Below are 21,304 nucleotides of genomic sequence, written 5' to 3'. Positions count from 1 at the left end.
CTTTTCCTGGCGACAACACCTCATTGCTGTCTTCTTCGGTCCCACAAAGGCCTACAATACCATTGAGTGACACCACATCCTCACTACTCTGCGTGAGTGGGGTCTTCAGGGCCCACTCCTGATTTTTATACAGAACTTTTTGTCACACCGCACTTTCAGAGTTTGCTTCAGTTCTTTCCATAGTGCACCCCACATGCAAGAGAATGGGGTCCCGCAGGGCTCTGTCCTGAGTGTCACACACATTTTAATTGCCGTCAGTGGTCTCACATTAGCAGCAGAGGATCGTCAGTATCTCCCTATACACTGACGATTTTTGTATTTCGTTCTGCTCCTCTTCCACTGTTGCAGCTGAATGCTGTCTGCAGGTAGCTATACGGAAGGCACAGTCTTGGGCCCTCACTCACGGCTTTCATTTTTCGGCTGCCAAAACTTGCGTGATGCACTTCTGTCGTTGTCGTACTGTCTACCCCCATCCAGAACTTTACCTCATAGTTCGCCTCACCACCCAAATTACCGTCTTCTTTTGCCCAACAGAGTGGTCCATCTCCCACAACGGTTGCCTAGAATTGGGCTTCCCTTCACCATCCATATCCAGTCACTTCTTCATGAAGTCAGCGCTTCCCCCTTACCACCTTTCCTGCAGGCCCCCTTCCGTACACCTCCATGGTCCATACATCGGCCACGGCTTTGGATGGATCTATTGCTAGGCCCGAAAGACTCAGTTCCACCTGAGGCCCTCTGTCGGCATTTTATCTCTCTTCTTGGCCAGTTTGAGGGCTCAGAAATAATCTACACTGATGGATCACTGGTCGACGGTCTTGTTGGCCATACTGAACAACACTCCTTGCTGGATGGCTGCAGTGTTGTCACTGCACATCCTACTCTATAGTGTGTCCCAGGAGGAATGGTCAACATTGAAGGGTATGACAGGAATGATCATTTGAGGCAAAGAAAACTTATATTGAAATATGTCCAGTACGAAATGGTTTCCTAGACAGAACACATTTAATGTAATTTCTTGTCGATTTTCTTAGAGAGCACTACGTCACAGAAGCCGTCAACATACACTATGTCTGCATATTCTTCATTAGTGTAGCTCTGCGGCTATTTAGCCAATGTGTGTACAACCACAGTGAATTAACACTTTCCTCGGATGCAGTCTCAATCGCTTGCACTACTTTACTGACAATGCACTGTGGATAACTGTACATTCTATGGCCTATTTTAATAACAGAAAGACATTGTGGACAAAGAGGTTGAAAGCAATGAGGTAAGTTGGGCTAGAATTAAATGTCAAAGGGTTTTGATGGGTAAGGCATACGTGTCTGTACCACTGACCCAAAAGCAAATAAACATTAAATATGTTCTACCTTAGAAAACCATTCAGAATAGGGCATATGTCCATATGAAGTCTTTTTGCTTCAAATGATCATTCCCTTCATATTGACCATTCCTCCAGGGATACCCCGTGTGTGGTGAGTAGCGATGTTTCCTTTCATGTTGTTGTTATTCCATCCTAGACTTAAAAGATTCCGTTTTTCATATCACTTGCTTTTAGTTCCCTTTCGCAGAAATAACTGTACCATTTTTTTCTGTTTATTTTTCATCCTGCCAACAGTTTTCATTTTCTGTAGAGTCAAAACAGTGTTATACTTAAACACATTTTGTTTGGCATGCTATAATAACAGTTCAGTGCCTCCTTTTGCACATTAACGAGTTCCTCAATTGGCTCATATTTGCTCTCTTGAACAGATGTTATTCTCTATATGTGTCACTTAGTTGCTCAAATCTCATTTCACAGTCATCACTATTTGACCATTCAGACAAGCTTGTCACCTACATCTCGACAACCAGAAATGTGTATTCAAAATGAAAATAATCATTATAATTGTAACAGACTACTGTAGGACTAGTTTTTTATTTTGTCAAAATTTGCCATATTATGCACAGATAATCTGCAAATCATTTAATCTGAATAAACAGTCATTTGTTGTATTTAAAGAACAGCATGGGAAACAAAATAACTAGTAATGACTAAAGCAGAGATAATACAAAATACAGACGGGCTATAGTTGATGAAAATGGGAAATTTTTAACACCTATTATATATTTAAGCAGTAAGGAGTCATTTATGGAAGTTTCTGTATGGACAAAATAGCATAGACATTTGGGTCTCCAGCCTGACGATAGTGAGTTAACATGCTGTACGTTAAGCAAACATTGTCTTCCACTAAACACTGGGAAATGATTCCAGTAGTCTTCAAGAAGATAATACTTCATTTACTAGCTTGTGAAATCAGGTGCTACAGAAGAATGTAGAAGACTGGATGGGCAGATAGGATAACTAATGAAGAGATACTAAATGTAATTGGAGATAAAGGAAATTTATGGCACAAACTGACTAAAAGAAGCAAGCATTTGATATGAGGCAGTAAGGAATTGTCAGCTTGGTAATGAAGGGGTAACAATTGTTGGATGAGACAAACATTTGATTATGGTAAGCAGGTCTGTTGCAGAGATGAAGAGGATTGCACAGGATAGACTAGCATTAGCATGGAGAGGTGCATCAAACCAGCCTTTGACTAAAGACAGAAGTAGCATGTTAAGCCTACTGTCTGACCACAATAGTACCATAAACACAAATGGTATGACTTTGGCCAGAAAGAATGCTGAGTACTGTCATTTTTCTACACTTGGTGTCTATGCCTGCCAACTGTAAAAACTATTATGTATTTGACAAAGGAATATTCCTTAAACTTGAGTATTAGCACTAGATCATCTTGAGGAAGCTTGCTTAACTGAAGCTATTTGTCTGGGAAGATCTGTTACAACAGATTTTGATATCTTGCCAAGGAACTGAAAATCTGTCACAGCTTTACCCATGACTGAGTCTATGTGATCATTAATATTATGTTTGAGCTTTTGGCCTCACACATACGACCATTGTCTCTGTCCTTTCAGGCTGTGGTCACGTGTGTGTTTTCTACTTTAGAAGGATGCCTTAAGGCCAAAAGCTCAAATATATAACAGTATTTTTGTTGTTCCTGTCTGCAAGTCAGTATGTCCTCTGTATGGTGAGTAGCCATCTATACTTTTCAGAATAATGTCATTATTGCATCTTGGCTTTTCCATGCTCTATTTCATATGGTAATACTAGTGATGGTTTACTTAATTATGATGTCTGATTTAGGCAAAAAATATTTTAAATACTGCACAATTTCTTGAACAATGGTTACTGCCTCAAAATTAGTAGTGTGTGTTCTCATTTGCTGACTGAAATTCATACATTTGGGAATTTCTCTGTTCTGTTACGTTCCTGTAATATGTGATCCACTGTTTGATTTCCACCAGTGCATGGAAATAGGGGATTGCTAGTTATTCTGAATTGATGGTAGTAAACTTTTGGTTTCTTGTGACTCATTAAAATCACTGCATAATTATGTGAGATTGGTAACGTGTCCACCAGCGTTTCGTGCACAATTGGAAAGTATTATGTTGTAATGATTCCTTTGTAGTTTGTTGCCATTCATTCTTCCAGAGTCACTGTTCATGACATTTGTTTTTTGAATGTTCTGGGACTCTGATATAATTAACCTCCTTGTGCAATCTGGTTGCCTCTTTAAGCAGCTAGTCTGAAAGTTCATCTCTGTTTGAGCTAGTCCAGTTCTTCTTTTGTAACATTCTAATATTATTTCTCATTTCATGAATAATCCTGTTGTTATGGCTTTAACTCCTCAAAGAATGTAATGTTGTTTTACTGTCATTTTTTGTAAGCCAGCTAGTGCCTTAGCTTTTCGAGAACTTTTGAAATGTGAAGTATTCTACCTGATTAAGCATTCAGTTCCCAGTTTATGTTTCATCTGGTATGTTGGCTCTTTGTTCATGAAACCTGCTATGCCTCCTACTCCTGTCAGTGAACATTATATCAAGTATTGCTTCCTGTTTTTTCTTTCATTCAAAATGACAAGTCGAGCTCTTATGAGGATCAGTAGTTTCTAATGTTCGCTTAGTATTTCTAAATTTAATTTCATAATTATTGGTGTTATCCCTGACAGAATAAATACACTACTGGCCATTAAAATTGCTACACCAAGAAGAAATGCAGATGATAAACGGGTATTCATTGGACAAATATATTATAGTAGAACTGACATGTGATTACATTTTCACGCAATTTGGGTGCATAGATACTGAGAAATCAGTACCCAGAACAACCACCTCTGGCCGTAATAATGGCCATGATACGCCTGGGCATTGAGTCAAACAGAGCTTGGATGCGACCATCATGATGCTGTAAATAGAACCTGTATTCACCCGAAAAAATGACGTTTTGCCATTCGTGCACCCAGGTTCGTCGTTGAGTACACCAACGCAGGCACTCCTGTCTGTGATGCAGCATCAAGGGTAACTGCAGCCATGGTCTCCGAGCTGATAGTCGATGCTGCTGCAAACGTCGTCGAACTGTTCGTGCAGATGGTTGTTGTCTTGAGTCTGAGTCTGTTGACTCAGGGATAGAGACATGGCTGCACAATCCGTTACAACCATGCAGATAAGATGCCTGTCATCTTGACTGCTAGTGATAAGAGGCTGTTGGGATCCAGCACGGTGTTCTGTATTGCCCTCCTGAACCCACTGATTCCATATTCTACTAACAGTCATTGGATCTCGACCAATGCAAGTGGCAATGTTGCAATAAGATAAACCACAATCGCGATAGGCTACAATCCGACCTTTATCAAAGTCAGAAATATGATGGTACGCATTTCTCCTCCTTACACGAGGCATCACAACAATGTTTCACCAGGCAACGCTGGTCAACTGCTGTTTGTGTATGAGAAATCGGTGGGAAACTTTCCTCATGTAAGCACGTTGTAGGTGTCGCCACTGGCGCCAAGCTTGTGTGAATGCTCTGAAAAGATAATCATTTGCACATCACAACATCTTCTTCCTGTCGGTTAAATTTCGTGTCTGTAGGACGTCATCTTAATGGTGTAGCAATTGTAATTGCCAGTAGTGTAGTAGTTAATTTCAGACTGTTCTATATGCTTTTGCAGTTGTGATATCAATCAGTCATTGTACTTGATATATTTATTGCAATTGCACAGCCTTGTTAGAACATTAATCCATAATGGAGATGCATGTACTTACATAGGTAATATTGAGTCTTATGGATTTGGAGCAAATTATCCAGTGAATTCTGGATGATTTTAATAATAATGTGTATTTGTCTGTGATGCTCTGTTCTGGTCATTAAATCTGGGTAGTGTTTGTTTGTGTAATGTTTATTGTAGTGTAGTGTTCATTTGTACAGTGTAGTACAGCATTTGTTTGGTATAGGTACAGTGTAGTGCGATGTTTCTAAATTTCGTTCTTGTTATCTGTCTCTTTGATACATTGTCATGTCTGTCTTTCTTTCTTTACACTGATAGTTATATTTCAGGATTCACTGCCAGACATCCTTTTCTTGTACCTTCTGAAAACATGATTTCTGAACAATGTTAATTTTTTACACTGTTTGAGACTTTTGCTCACGCTGTAAGCACGAGGCACTTACCGAGAACCTTCTTCTCGAGGCTGCGTGAGATGTGTCCCTGCTCTGCCTCTGCCTCCAGGAATGCCGTGAACTTCTGTAGTGCACTCTGGGCCTCAGCACTCCCTGTAAACACGCCGACATCACAGACGTTCTCTTTCCAATACATTAAAAAGTTAAAGCTGTTAACATTTCAGTACTCTATCCAGAATGCGAAAGGAATCTGAAGTGCTCCAGGACCAAATTAATCTATCATAATCAATAATATCTAAAACATGAAACAATGGAAAATCCAGGATGGAATGTAACAGTATTTTGAGAAGTGAAGTTGCTACTTACCATACAGCAGAGATGCTGGGTCACAGATAGGCACAACACAAAGAGACTCTCACAATTATAGCTTTCAGTCGTTACAGCCTTTGTCAACAATATACAGACATACACGTGCAAACACAATTCGCACACTCATGTTTGGTTTCAGTTGCCTGAGACTGCAGTTGTGTGTCAGAGCTGTCTATTGTTGATGAAGGCCTTAACAGCTGAAAGCTATAATTGTGAGAGTCTCTTTGTGCTGTGACTCAATATCTCTGCTATATGGTGAGTAGCAATTTTCCTTCTTGTAATATTGTTAAAATTTCTAGCACATGGCAGCTCTGAATTTTAACATTTTGCAATATTTGTTTAACAGGTCTTTAAATAGGCATCACCCATGTAGATGCAGTCAGCCGGCATTCAAAGAGTGAAGGTACTTCTTTTGTCAATCCAAGTAATTAAGTTATTTTGCACTGATTTAGGATCTTGTGCACTTGCTTATTAGTCAGTCATTTGTGTAAATATGAATTGCCACTAGTGAACTAGTATTAGGCTACTCATGACCTATTAACATTTTGCCATCCGCACGTCTCACACAAATTTATTCGCTTGGCACCAGCAGCGCTAATTCGGATTACTTGGCTTGTCGCCAGCCGCTTGTCACCTTTCCGCTGATGACAAGCTTCAAACACATTGACTTTTGCACGCTTTGATTTTTTCCAGAAATCCTCTATTTTGCCATATCATTTCACAAACTCGAATTTTCTTTTCAAGTAACTTCTCTGCAAGTTCTACATTGTTATAATAATTATCCATGCAGAGGTGATGCCACTTTCCATCATAAGGTGTCAGTAGTTCGATCACTGTTTTTGCTAAAGGCTGTCCACTGCCAGAATATATCTTGAACGAGGAAATGTTTCCCATACTCAAATCACACAGCATCCGAATAAATATGCCATATTTCGTAATTTTTGACGGATTCTAAACTTTAAAATTAAACTGTCCATGCCACAGTATCATTCCTTCATCAACTGAGATGTTTTGACTTAGATCAAATGTTTCTTTAAACTCTTTGGAAAAATAATCAATTACGAATTGGACTCTGACAAGCCAGTTGGCATTATTCAATTTATTGTTGCTGTCGGAAAAATGTAAAAATGATAATATTTGTCCAAATCGGTTGCAGGACACCGTTTTGCAAAATATTGGTGTGTCTATCAATGGATTCGTTGACCAATAATCATCAATCTTTGCTTTTTTTTTTTGCAGTTCCCATAAGTATAGCAAGCCCAAACCATTTTCTAAGTTCGGGTCCCATAACACGGACAAATTTGGCATTTTTTAAAATCCAGTTACCTTCTATTGCAATTTTGACTGTAGTACTTGTTGGTTTTATTAATAATATAATCAAATACACTCCTGGAAATGGAAAAAAGAACACATTGACACCGGTGTGTCAGACCCACCATACTTGCTCCGGACACTGCGAGAGGGCTGTACAAGCAATGATCACACGCACGGCACAGCGGACACACCAGGAACCGCGGTGTTGGCCGTTGAATGGCGCTAGCTGCGCAGCATTTGTGCACCGCTGCCGTCAGTGTCAGCCAGTTTGCCGTGGCATACGGAGCTCCATCGCAGTCTTTAACACTGGTAGCATGCCGCGACAGCGTGGACGTGAACCGTATGTGCAGTTGACGGACTTTGAGCGAGGGCGTATAGTGGGCATGCGGGAGGCCGGGTTGACATACCGCCGAATTGCTCAACACGTGGGGCATGAGGTCTCCACAGTACATCGATGTTGTCACCAGTGGTCGGCGGAAGGTGCACGTGCCCGTCGACCTGGGACCGGACCGCAGCGACGCACGGTTGCACGCCAAGACTGTAGGATCCTACGCAGTGCCGTAGGGGACCGCACCGCCACTTCCCAGCAAATTAGGGACACTGTTGCTCCTGGGGTATTGGCGAGGACCATTCGCAACCATCTCCATGAAGCTGGGCTACGGTCCCGCACACCGTTAGGCCATCTTCCGCTCACGCCCCAACATCGTGCAGCCCGCCTCCAGTGGTGTCGCGACAGGCATGAATGGAGGGACGAATGGAGACGTGTCGTCTTCAGCGATGAGAGTCGCTTCTGCCTTGGTGCCAATGATGGTCGTATGCGTGTTTGGCGCCGTGCAGGTGAGCGCCACAATCAGGACTGCATACGACCGAGGCACACAGGGCCAACACCCGGCATCATGGTGTGGGGAGCGATCTCCTACACTGGCCGTACACCACTGGTGATCGTCGAGGGGACACTGAATAGTGCACGGTACATCCAAACCGTCATCGAACCCATCGTTCTACCATTCCTAGACCGGCAAGGGAACTTGCTGTTCCAACAGGACAATGCACATCCGCATGTATCCCGTGCCACCCAACGTGCTCTAGAAGGTGTAAGTCAACTACCCTGGCCAGCAAGATCTCCGGATCTGTCCCCCATTGAGCATGTTTGGGACTGGATGAAGCGTTGTCTCACACGGTCTGCACGTCCAGCACGAACGCTGGTCCAACTGAGGCGCCAGGTGGAAATGGCATGGCAAGCCGTTCCACAGGACTACATCCAGCATCTCTACGATCGTCTCCACGGGAGAATAGCAGCCTGCATTGCTGCGAAAGGTGGATGTACACTGTACTAGTGCCGACATTGTGCATGCTCTGTTGCCTGTGGTTCTGTCAGTGTGATCATGTGATGTATCTGACCCCAGGAATGTGTCAATAAAGTTTCCCCTTCCTGGGACAATGAATTCACGGTGTTCTTATTTCAATTTCCAGGAGTGTAGGTCATTCCGAATATATAATTCTACCATATCCTTGATGCTCTGTGTATCTTTGGGAAATATGTTTGGACCCGGGGATCCTTCAAATTTATTATTGGTCACCGGTAAATCAAAGTCCGACCACTGTGCATTGTCTTCTTCATCCGAGTCAGACGAATCAGTTAGCAACCGTGGCATTTGCCAAATTCTTCTTGGGTGGATTTCACTTTCTTCCTACAATTCTGCTTCACTTTCATTTTTTCAATATCGGATGTCTTCTTCCCAATCGGCCAAGTTGTCCGGAACATCAGTCAAGACGTCTGCGCATTCATCATAAATAATCCTATTGTCTCTTTCGTCCACCATGATGGATTGGATGAAATTGGTAACATATGTATCTTATTGTTACCTAAACAAAACACCAACAGAATGCAAAAGGTACTAAAGTGCAGTTGTCGGCAACTGCGTGATACTACGCTCATGACACCACTGTGGTGTCGCCAGATGGCATAGTGTTAAGCTTACTGACCAGTGTTGTCACATCTTTATAACTCATAGCAAGCAAGCTGATCATCATGACATTGTATTGAATTCTTTAATAACTGTTTAAAGCACCTAATAATCACCAAAAGAGTAGAGGTATAAGAAGCATTAGAAGACTTGCAAAATATTGGCATGGGTCAGTAAAGCTTACAGTTTGTTCCACATTTAGAATTTAGCAAAATTTTCCATTCATTCAGACTCTTGGTAATAGCTTTACTTTCCATAACCTGCAACTACGGCCAACATGTAGGAGTTACAAAAAGTGCTCTCACCAACAGACATTGTGTAGTGTCTTGCAGACTTGAGTAAGGTAACTTACCCCTGGTGAGAGACTGTGTGAACATGATCTTGGCCAGCTGGTAAATGACCTCTTCCAGCGAGTACTCCGTGTAGAGGAAGTCCACCACCTTCAACCTCTCCAGCAGCTCCTCGTAGTCCTCATCGGAACTGTCAGAAACTGGAACAAGGAGTTGCAGTTAAATGTTGCACTGGTATAGACTAAAGTCCTTTTGGGCACCAGCTAGGTTAAAGTGTCAGGAACAATATTGCTGCAACATAGCTTTTCATCACCATCAGATGCTACTGATATCCTGGACTGTTAAGGGAGCTCCTAAACTTTCTATACCATTGTAACATTACTGCCAATGTTCTGTAGCATCAGAATATACAATACACAACTACTAATGTCGAACATGATACACATATATGTTTCATTTTTGCAGTTTAACTTCTGATTACTATATATGCATCTACCCATGCAGGGCATCACTCAAAGTATTGCATTTTTTCTATAAAATTTGCTCTACTGTCTTTAATTACACTTTCTATTATTTTAGATAAGACAGGAATGATAGTTATTAGTTGCCAATTTCCTTGCTGCCCCCTTTGAAAATAGGGATCACTTTACTATTTGTATATACATGCCACAGATATTCCTTCTACCATGACTTAGTTTGTGAGAAAAGTAAGAGGCTTTACCACCCACAGCAGGCAGCGTGTAATATGTCTAGTAGATATATATTGTACAACTGAAAAGTATTTTTTGTTTTTAATTGATTTATTAGCTTCACTATTTCAGGTTCATTTGTTGAGAGAAGGAAGAAACTATCTGTCTAATGAGGAGTAGTTTTGTGAGCTAGCAGTCTGTTCACAGTCACAGTATCAACCAGTTTATTTTGCAATATTTGAGTGATATGCTACCAGTTTTCTACACGAAAGCCTGTACATGATTTAGAAATGTGTGTGTGGTTTGTCTCTTCAAAATCACTTTTTCTGTACCTTGAATCAATGAAGCGAAGCAGTAGTGAAGAAGTGGGCGGGACAGGGTGTAGCCTATCCCCAATGTTTTTCAGTCTGCCCATTGAGCAAGCAGTGAAGTAAACCAAAGAGAAATTGAATTAAACTTTAAGGAGAAAAAGATAAAAATTTGAGGTTTGCCATTGACATTGTAATTCTGTGACATTTGGCAATGGACTTGCAAGAGAAATTGGACAGTGTGGACACTGTCTTGAGAAGGTGTTACAAGATAAACATCAACAAAAGTGAAACAAGGGCAATGGAATGCCTTCAGCTCAGACGATGGGTAGCGAAATAACTGACAATGGGCCAAGAAGAGAGGATATAAAATACAGTTTGGCTATAGCAATAAAAGCATTTCTGAAAAAGTCTTTATGGACAGTGTCTGTCTGGAGTGTAGCCTTGAGTGGAAGTAAAATGTGGACAATAAACAACTCAGATAATAAGAGAATAGAAACTTTTGAAATATGGCACTAGAGTAGTAGATCAAATGTATTGTGGAAGTTTTTAATCAAGTTGAGGAGAAAAGAAAACTATGACAAAATGTGGCTAAACGAAGGGATCAGTTGATAGAACACATTCTTAGACATCAAGTGATCACCAGTTTAGTATTATGGGGCGGGGGGAGTGTACAGGTGGGGTTGAGGGGGGAGGGTTAGAAATTGTAGAGGGAGACCAAGAGATGAATACAGTGAGCAGGTTTAAGTAGATGCAGGTTGCAGTCGTTATCCTTACACAGCATAGAGCAGCATGAACAATTCCATCATATCAGTCTTCAGACTGAAGACCATAACAACAACATTCAGGAATGAAACCAGGATTTAAATTACTTTGTTTCGTAGCATTAAAGCACATAAAACAGATTTATTAAAATTCAAAACCATTGTGTTAATCTATAACGTTATTTTTTTTCATCTTTGGTGGACAAACTCCTTTTTGCAGGAGTAATGATGTAGAACTTGTAGTGAGTAGTAACTTGAATTTCAATGAAATCAGCTGTGTGTAAGACTTATTAGTGACTTTCTGGAAGAAATGTATTGAGAAAGTTAAAATAAATTTTATGTACAATTTTTCATCAACCAATGACACAGTTCTTCATCTCATACTGAAACATCCAACAATCTTGTGAAGTACTTTTCAGAAAAGTGTTCAAAACTGTCTTGAGCAGGTAGTTCAGCAACCGACATGCAATGGAAGTACCTTGGACGCTGTAGCATTTTAAATTCCATGTTTAAGAAATTGTTCATGCAGGATAATCTTACAAATGTAGTGTCATTTGACCGTCACACAGAGTCCTGTATGGATGACTAGTAATAAGCACCCACGGCATAGAGAAACAACTGATATAGTTGAAAACAAATAAGTCACCAGATCTGGATGGAATCCCAATTCAGTTTTGGAAAGAGTGTTCTACGTCATTGGCCCCTTACATAGTTTGCATATATTGTGAATCTCTTGCCAAGCACAAACTGCCAAGTGACTGGAAAAAAAGTGCAGATGACTCATGTATATAAGAAGGGTAAAAGAACAGACCTGCAAAACTACAGGCCTACATCCTTAACGTCAGCTTACTGCAGAATTCTAGAGTATATTCTGTGTTCCAATACAATAAATTTCCTAGAGACAAAAAGCTGATGTCCACAAATTAGGACAGCTTTAGGAAGCATTGCTGGTGTGAAACCCAGCTTACTATTTTCTCACATGATATATTGTGAACTATTTCTAGATTACCGAGAAGCATTTGGAATGGCAGCCCACTGTTGACAAAGGTACATGCAGACAGCAGATGCTGTTTAGGGATAGACTGTATACACATCATTTGTATTCTACAAGGCATTTTATGGTGTACTGTCATTCCCCCAAGTCAGTGTATTCATGAACTGGCAGATGTAATGAAATGTGATCATTCCACCATTGTGTGACATTTGCATGCATAATGTAAGGAAAAGAAAGGAATGGTTCAGACCAAAAAACAGCCATTCCCCATATGAAGACCTGTGTGCATCCACAAAAGATAATGTTATGCATCTGGTGGAACAGCAACGATATGGATTACTACATGCTGCTTCCCTGAGGTATAACCATTACTCCTGGCAACAACTGAGACATCTTGCAGACACAGTCGAAGAAAAATGACCAGGAAGACTGCGGCAAGTGCTGCTACTCCACAATAATGCCTGCCTGCCTGCATGCATTCTGTTAGTCTGACAAAAAACACTATACAGGAGTTGGGTTGCACCCACCTCATTTACATGATTTTGTGCCTTCAGATTTTCATCTTTCCTGCTCTCAAGTGAACAGTCTTCAAGGAACTTCCCTTCCAGATAAAAATGCACTCTCAACATGCTTTCCACAGTCATAGAGTTGAAAAGTACCCCAGCATTGGCAGGCTGTTGTAAATAATGAAGGACAATGTGTCAAACAATGGAAAATCCAGGATGGAATGTAACAATACCAGAGAAGGAAAGTTGCTACTCATCATTTAGCGGAGATGCCGAGTCCCGATAGGCACAACAAAAAGATTCACACAATTAAAACTTTTGGCCATTAAGGCCTTTGTCAGCAGTATACACACATACAAATGTATGTATGTATGTGTGTCTACTGCTGACAAAGGCCTTAATGGCTGAAAGCTTTGTGTGAATCTTTTTGTTGTCCCTATCACAATGTATCTTCCCTATATGGTGAGTAGCAACTTTCCTTCTCTGGAAGGACAATATGATCTTGCTGATTAAAGCCTCTGTTATGTGTATCTGTTGTTAACACTTATGTACCAGTCTAATTTATAAATTTCAGAAGGACTGAATGGACTTTGCAAGTAATAGTGTTGTGTAACAGATTTATGTATATCTCACGATAAAAATAATCGATGTTCAACAGTCATTTGATTATAGTTATGAACCTGTATCTTTGTCAGAGTTTTTCCAAAGAACATCTTACTTCTAACTACAATATAATTAATTGTATTTCAGTTGCCAGGTGGTACAGACAAATGCTTACACCATGGCTGTTCCTCCTGCATTTTACCACAATTTTCTAGCACTGCAACTTATCTGCGTATAATAGGGTCATTTTCGAAAGGCCTCATGGAACTTCAAATGCTATCCACTAGGTTGTTTGTATTTTATGAAACATAATGGTCCTATACCACTAACTTGTAGTGCACATGAATTTACATCTGAAGATTCCCACGGTTAAGAATGACAGGTGTTCTATTTGCTAGGAATTCTCGAATCCAATCATTCATAAAATTGGCATTATATTCTGTGGACTCCTATTTTATTTTGTTCTGAACTGAGGGCAGCTATGGAAAGCAGAGGGAACATTGCTGGAAGAGCAGCAGGTATGAGCAACTCATTACATGACGACACTGAGGTGTGCTGCTGAAACTCTGTGCTGATCAGACGGCACTATCTCACTGAGTGGTTGTGAAGTATCTACATAGTTACAGAATTTGATGTGGTCAGCTTTCCATTATGTGCTTTTAAACCTTTTCCTTTTAAGAACAAGACAATTTAGAATTTGAAGTCCTTTTAGGCACTGAAATTGTTATATGCAGCTATTTGTTACAAGGTTTGTACTTCAGTATGCATGAGTAATCTGGGTACAGCTACGGACAAAACCATGAGATGTTTTTCTGATGGTATCATTCACAGTACTCACTTTTGTTGGTTTCAATATGTGAGCCAGTATTCTTCTTGTCATTCTGCAGTACTTCATTGTCCTGCGGGAGCAGTTTGGGTTCTGAAGTCACCGGAACTTCTGGCTTGTCGAGACCCAGTGCCTTCTGAAGGAGGGTAGCCCGATCCTGGGAACAAACATACCATCAGCTGTGTTTGCAGCAGACATATCTTACTATTACTATAGGTTAAGAAAAGTATTTAATATTTTTTTCATCCTCATATTTTGTTTTATTCTACCAAAGATTACTATCAAAGAATTCAGGAAGGTCCCAAGATAGGTACATAATCACTGAAATTAGTAAATCATATTTGCATTCAGTAACTTGAAGATTGTGAGGCTTGCCCTGACCAATATATAATCTTGTAATGTAATGTCATGACCTGTCAAAGCCTTTATTGTGTACAGATAACAACTTAAACTGGAAAAATCAGACAACAATAGCTTTCAGATGAAGAACTACAGTAAAAATCATTAACTAACACTTTTTGTTAGTGTAATTTCAATTGATTACCAAGATTTCTGTGTCTTCTTTCAGTAATGTAATAGTAGTAGGAACAGGGTCTGCTGTAGGTAAATGAGTCTTTTCACTACTGAATAAATTATTTTGATTATCATTATTATAAACAATATCTCTTGTGATGAATGAGAGTCATATAGAAATTCAGTTTCCCTATTATTTTAAATAAGTAAATGTATTATGCTGGAAATATGTCACACATGTGTCAGAACAGTGATGTAACAACCATATGACAGCCAGTCATGTCTTCTGTGTCCAGCCAAGAATTGCAGCTCATATTCTACCTCCCCACCAACTGTAAGATTTGGTCTGTGATAAAAGTTTCTAAACTGAATCACAGCACTGATTGAAATTTGTGTCAGGTGTACAGGCTGGAGGTCATGAGCAAATAAGTGCTGTGTCATAGGTGAAGGCAATTTTCTGTAGGTCCTCAAAGTGTCCATATTGAAGAGGGCTATGGGCGATGATTCTTCATCAGTGACGAACGTTTGGAGCTGGTGCAGCAGCACAGTAAGGAGGTCCATTGATGCACAGTTATGGATCTTAGCAGCCATCCCACATATGTCTGAATTATTCTTGTGTGAAATCTTCACTAGCATCTGCTGTTCAAGTTAGTTGGTGCCACAAAATGTGACACCTGGGCACAAAATGAATTGACATTTCTGCAGTGATAACTGTGACAATACCAATGAGTTCCTTGAAAGGTCTGACATGGGTGATGACGTGTGTAACATAGCTAACAAGCAGTAGTCTATACACTGGCATTACAGTAGATCTCCAATCAAGACGAAATTCAAGCAGACAGTGTTGGTGAGAAAAGTGATGTGCACAGTTTTCTGGCACAAGAAGGGCATTCTGCTGTGTTGTAACACATCTCTCCAGCATGAAATGCTGTTTTTTTTGACTTGGTTGCTACTGACAACAGTGATAATCTCTAATAAATCTTCCATTAAAATATGAACCACTTCTAATATTTCTTTTTATATAATCTTATCTTCATCAAATTTTGTAGATTTTCGGCACAAACTATTCTGTGTCCTGTCACCAGAATGCAACACTCCCCTTTTAAATATATGTGTCTTCAGATTCAGCTTTGTAGTTATTCGGGAGCTCAGGACTGTTGCACCTTGTAATTAAATTTTTGTGTTGTACTGCGGAACTGCACTTTGAGGGACTAAATTACTGCTGCCGTTATGAAATATGATCAACTTCAAGCAATTTGTGACTTTCTACAAATGAATGGGAAATCCTCCTCCTGCCAATGACTCCTTGTATTGTGTTACAATGTACAATATTTCAGCATTTAGTAAATGGGGACATTTCTTGTCTGTCCAACTTGAGATCAGACCTCAGATTAATAATATTTTTTGAAATTCTTATGAGGTCTTTTGTTCTGCTGTGTTGTCACTCAGCACTGTCATTTCTTTCATGGTGCACTGCACTACTCCATAATGGGACACCAACTCAGGGAGGTTATACAGTGTCCACATAGGTAGTGTAACTCACATAATACTGTACTGTCCCACCTCGAATATGAGTGGCATCTGTCCACATATGTGATATGTGACACACGGAAAAAAAAAGAAGACAGCTTGCTGTGTCTAATTACTAAATTATCATATGGTTTGAAGATCATGACCATCATTCGTCAGCTAAGTGGATGTAAGGTTATACATCACTCTGCTGGAGTGTTACTTTACACCACACTGCTCACCAATACCATTAAATGCTGTGTGCTGTTGATGTAAGGTTATACATCACTCTGCTGGAGTGTTACTTTACACCACACTGCTCACCAATACCATTAAATGCTGTGAGAATTGTGACTAGCCATTCCCGTAAAGAGATGTGGAGTGCTCAACACACGTTTTGTGCTGATCTGTGACAGAGCTTGCCTACATACAGTTTGGTGCACAACAATTTTTCTGAAGGAGCTGCTTCATCATCAGCCATATATTCCTGGCCTTGATGCCAATGGTTTCCATCTTTTGTTGCATATCAAGAAACTCCTGCCTGGTCAGCATTTTAATAATGGTGAAGAGCAGACTGTCACAGACAACAGACAGGAATACAAAAATTGATCACATGATATGACAGGTGTCAAATTCTGGTGATGACTCTGATTCAGAAATAGCTCAGACATTGTTGTATCTGTTTGAATAAATAAATAACTACAGCAGCTACTGTAAGATGATTTACTGATTCTCTGTTTGTTCACAACTACTTTCAGGACTATAAAGTCACATACTCAGGTGCCAAATAATTAACATTTTTAAACTTAGATACCATCCCTCAATATTACAAGCTGTCCTGGTACTGACTATATCATAAAAATGCAACTGTACAAACCCGACAATGTGTAGTCCAATGTCAGGTTTTGACGATTGTGTTTCTACATTAGGATGAGGATAGGGAACATCTGTGTTTTATTGAGGGATGGCTTACATGTCTAAAAAGGTGAATTGTTTGGCACCTGAGGATACTTGAGAACCAATGGGGAATCAGTAAATCTTCTCACGGCAGCTGTCATGGTTTTTTATTTATTCAAATGGATTTCTACAGCTGTGGTTTTCTCACTCACCCAGTGATCTGTAACTTGTTGTATCTGTTACCTATAAAGTTTTGTTGTCCATCTCTTCCTTTTGAAGAAAAAGGGAAATTTAATTGCTGGATGACCCAAAGAAAAGGATACACCATGAAGGAATTATCCAATGTGATGTATGTGCATACAGTTTCAGAAAAATGTATTTTTTTTTTTTCTTAGAGTGTATTAGGTTTCAGTTACATGGAGTAAAGAATGAGTGGCATGTCTACCTTGGCCATCTGCTGCTCCTGCTGTTTCTGCTGGGAGAACTGCTGCTGCAGCAGGTCCAGGTTAAGCTTGATGTCCTGAAGGAAACGGATCGCCTCCTCCCGTGTCATCTGCAACAGCAACAGTGTCGGTAAATGTCAAAGCCATTTCCTCACCTCTTGTTGCATCAATTACACCACTGGCTCTCAGTCTGTGCATTATTGCCACTCGTGCGCACTTCAACGTCTCGATGGAGTGCGTGAATGGAAAGGGGTGGGGACATTGGGAGCAGGAGTTCTGTGTTTGGTATGATGATTCTTCTTTTAGTTCGTACCAGAAAAAATATAGGTGAACTTGATTTCCTAAATATTGTTACTATATAACACACAATCCCCGCAACAGTATCCTTATCTTGTCATGGTGGTGGGGCTTGCATGGTCAAATGATCCTGAAAGCTTTGTGGGCAGTAGCCTAGCTATTGGTAGGGCCTCCCAAGCTGGACAGGTCGAAAGTGAGGTTCCAGACTAAATGGGATACACTGGTCCTCCAGGTTGCGTGTTGGGCTAACAGCCCCATCTTGTAAAACCAGTCATGTTGCGAATGCTAGAGAGACACCCAATACAATGAACTAAGCATAGAGAAGGACTACGATTTGGAAGATGGAATGTGCAGTCTCTGTACAAACCTGGGATGTCAATAACTTAAGTTAGAGAATTTGAAAAGCAGAAAATGTTGGTGGCGGCCCTGCAGGAAGTTCGATGGGAAGGTAGAGGGACAATAGACATAGAAAATTACACAATATTCTATGGGGAAGCAGTCGAGCACAGTTTTGGAACTGGTTTCTGTGTTAACAAAGACGTTATACCAATGGTAAAGAATTTTATGGCAGTGAACCCAAGAATCTCAGTTCTAACCTCATCAGTGGAAAACCACCAACTTACCTTTAACTGTCATGCACCAACAGAAGAAAGCAAAGATCAAGTAAAGGATATATTCTACGCAGAGCTGGAAGTTGTTATGGACTCCATCCCTAAAAACAGCTGCAGAATTCTCATCTGCGATTTTAATGCCAAGATTGGAAAGGAGATCAGCTTTACTCCCACAATAGGCCTTCATAGTCTGCACAAAAATAGCAACGACAACAGAATAAGGCTAATTAGCTTTGCTACATCCAAGGGCATGTTTATCAGTAGCGCTAATTACCCACATAGACAGGTGCAAAAAGGAACATGAGTATCCCCAGATGGAAAAACAGTCAACCAAATCGGCCACATGGCAATCAATGCAGAAACCAGGAATTGGATTTTGGGTGTAAGAAGTTCCCATGGGGCTGAGTGTGGTTCCAACCAATTCTTGGTTAAAAGTCAACTCAGAGTCGCCCTGAAACCAAACCAAGGAAGTAAACTAAAGAAAGTGGCACATTTAGAAATAGAAAAAGTAACACAGGAAGAACCCAGAAATGAACTTCAAGTTGAGATCAGGAATCTTTTTACAGTACTGCCAGAAACAGAGGACTCTGATGTAAATCAGCAGTGGGAAGAAATTAGAAATGTGGTTGCGAAGGCTGCAGGAGCAGTCATTGGAAAAAGGGTGGCGAGGAAGAAGAAATGGTTCAATGACATCTATGATGAGGCAGTCAACAGGAGAAAAGAAGACCGTGACAAGTGGTTACAGTCAGCAACTGATCAGAGCAGCAAGGCCGAAGAGAAACACAAGCAGTATTGCGGAGAGAAAAGAGGAAGTTGGTGAGTGGGGTTATTACAGAAGCAGAAGATGACTTCCAGGGAAGGAGGATGAAGAACATGCACGGAAAGGTCAACTATCTGAGGAAAACCTATAAACTCACAGAGAAATTCATAAAAAATGCCAAAGGAGAGATGCTGACAAATGAATATCAAATTTTAAAGAGATGAGAAGAATATTTCAGTGACTTGTTAAATTGTGAAGACCGAACAACACTCTTTAACTTCCCCCTATCACAGACAGCAGACCCAGAATACCTACCACCAACTGTAGAAGAGATCAGGAAACACATAAAACAGCTTAAAAAGGACAGAAGCCCAGGAGAAGATGGCATCCATGCTGAAATAATTCAGAAAGGGGGTAAATACCTTGTCGCAAGTATTCACATATTAATAGAGACCATTTTCAATACTGAAAACATTCCAGAAGTCTGGAGGAATGCACTAATCTGTCCCACCCACAAGAAGAATGACTGAATGGCATCACTCTGCTCAAAATTTGTTATAAGATCCTCTCAAATTGTCTTCTAGATCAAATCCAACCATTGGCAGACACCGTTATTGGAGAATATCAAGGGGGATTTTGTCACGGGAGATCTATTATCGACCAAATCTTTGTCCTTCGCCAGATCGTACAAAAAAAGGTGGGAGTTTGGCCAAGAACTACACATGCTGTTTGTCAACTTCGGAAAAGCATATGACTGCATTCATTGGGAAAGTATGCTGATGTGTCTGGAAGAGTTCGGGTTTGCCAAGATATTAGTAAGCCTCGCGAAGGCCTGCCTGATGGTTACTACAGCAAAGGTAAAAATTGCAAATGAGGTGACTGAAACATTCAAAATAAAAACTGGTCTACAGCAGGGTGATGGACTATCTCCTGTTCTTTCCAATCTCTCATTAGAGAAGGTAATGTGAGAGATGTCATCTAATGAACTCACAGGAGTCCAGACCGGGGCTGTAAACATCAAGTACCTCGGATATGCTGATGATGTAGTGCTACAATCTGGGTTGCAAGAAGAATTAGAGGAAATGGCTGACATTCTGGAAACAACAGGGAGGAAAATTGGAGTTCAAATCAATCGTGACAAGATGGAATACAATGTTCTACACCGTAGACATAATGAAACTCAAAAACCACTTCCACTCTTACACACAACTGAAGGTTCTTATTGTCAAGTCAGGGAGTTCAAATATCTGGGCGCAGTATTCAGAGATGAACCATCTAGTGAAATGGAAATACAGGCAAGACTACGGGCAGGTAATCGCTGTTACCACAGTCTTAATACTCTCCTCAAAATGAGAAGTTTGTCAAGACATTTCAGAATAAACATTTACAAAACATTCCTGCAGCCAGTAGTACTATATGGATGTGACACCTGGTGTTTAACCAAGCATGATCTGAACAGACTGATGATACCTGAAAGGAAAGTCCTTCGGAAGATTTTTGGACCAGTTTACGATAATGAGTGAAAAATGGAAGATTCATCACAACACAGAGTTGTATGATATTTACAAAGAGTCAAACATCGTGGCTATAATGAAGACATGACAACTCCAGTGAGCAGGGCATGTTGCTTGAATGCAGGACAACCAATGGCCGGAAACTGTACTCAACACCAAGCCAACCGGCAGAAGGCCCATAGGGAACTTGATGGAGTGACTGTGTATCCAAAGACCTTTAGAGAGTGTGACTGCTGGAAGGATGTCAGAAAGAAGCTGAAGAAAGGGTGAAGTGGAGGCAATCTCTCAAAGCAGTGTGCAGTCCATTGGGCTTGATTGTGTAAAGTAAGTAAGTATATAACACACAGTGGTTTGTAATGAGACTGGACAGTATTACACTCTTACTGTTTACGGAACAACATCAATAATTAATATAGAACACAATATATTAATATACTGACAGAAAAAAAATCACAACACCAAAACTAATTAATGAGAGTAATGAAATTTCAAGAATACATTTGTCTAGATAACAATATTATGAGAAGGAAAGTTGCTACTCACCATATAGCAGAGATGCCGAGTCGCAGATAGGCATGACAGAGAGATTTTCACACTTAAAGCTTTCGGCCAATGGCCCCTTTGTCA

At 40.4% G+C, this 21,304-nt stretch overlaps 1 protein-coding gene across 2 annotated transcripts in view; it reads right to left on the bottom strand.

Moving 5' to 3' along the window:
* LOC124718993 overlaps window positions 1-21,304 on the bottom strand; it is a 661,726-nt gene that overhangs the window by 7,892 nt on the left and 632,530 nt on the right. For both annotated transcript variants that reach the window (XM_047244663.1, XM_047244664.1), the window contains 4 exons: window positions 17,498-17,605; window positions 14,146-14,290; window positions 9,506-9,643; window positions 5,555-5,656 (listed from right to left, as the gene is read on the bottom strand). In XM_047244663.1, coding sequence (XP_047100619.1) covers window positions 5,555-5,656; window positions 9,506-9,643; window positions 14,146-14,290; window positions 17,498-17,605 — 493 coding nt within the window. The remainder of the gene's footprint in view (window positions 1-5,554; window positions 5,657-9,505; window positions 9,644-14,145; window positions 14,291-17,497; window positions 17,606-21,304) is intronic.

Source organism: Schistocerca piceifrons, chromosome 10 (assembly GCF_021461385.2).
Source record: "Schistocerca piceifrons isolate TAMUIC-IGC-003096 chromosome 10, iqSchPice1.1, whole genome shotgun sequence".
In the NCBI taxonomy this organism is placed as follows: domain Eukaryota; kingdom Metazoa; phylum Arthropoda; class Insecta; order Orthoptera; family Acrididae; genus Schistocerca; species Schistocerca piceifrons.
The sequence above is the reverse complement of the archived record's forward strand: the minus strand, read 5'-3'. Positions and strand labels throughout refer to the sequence as shown.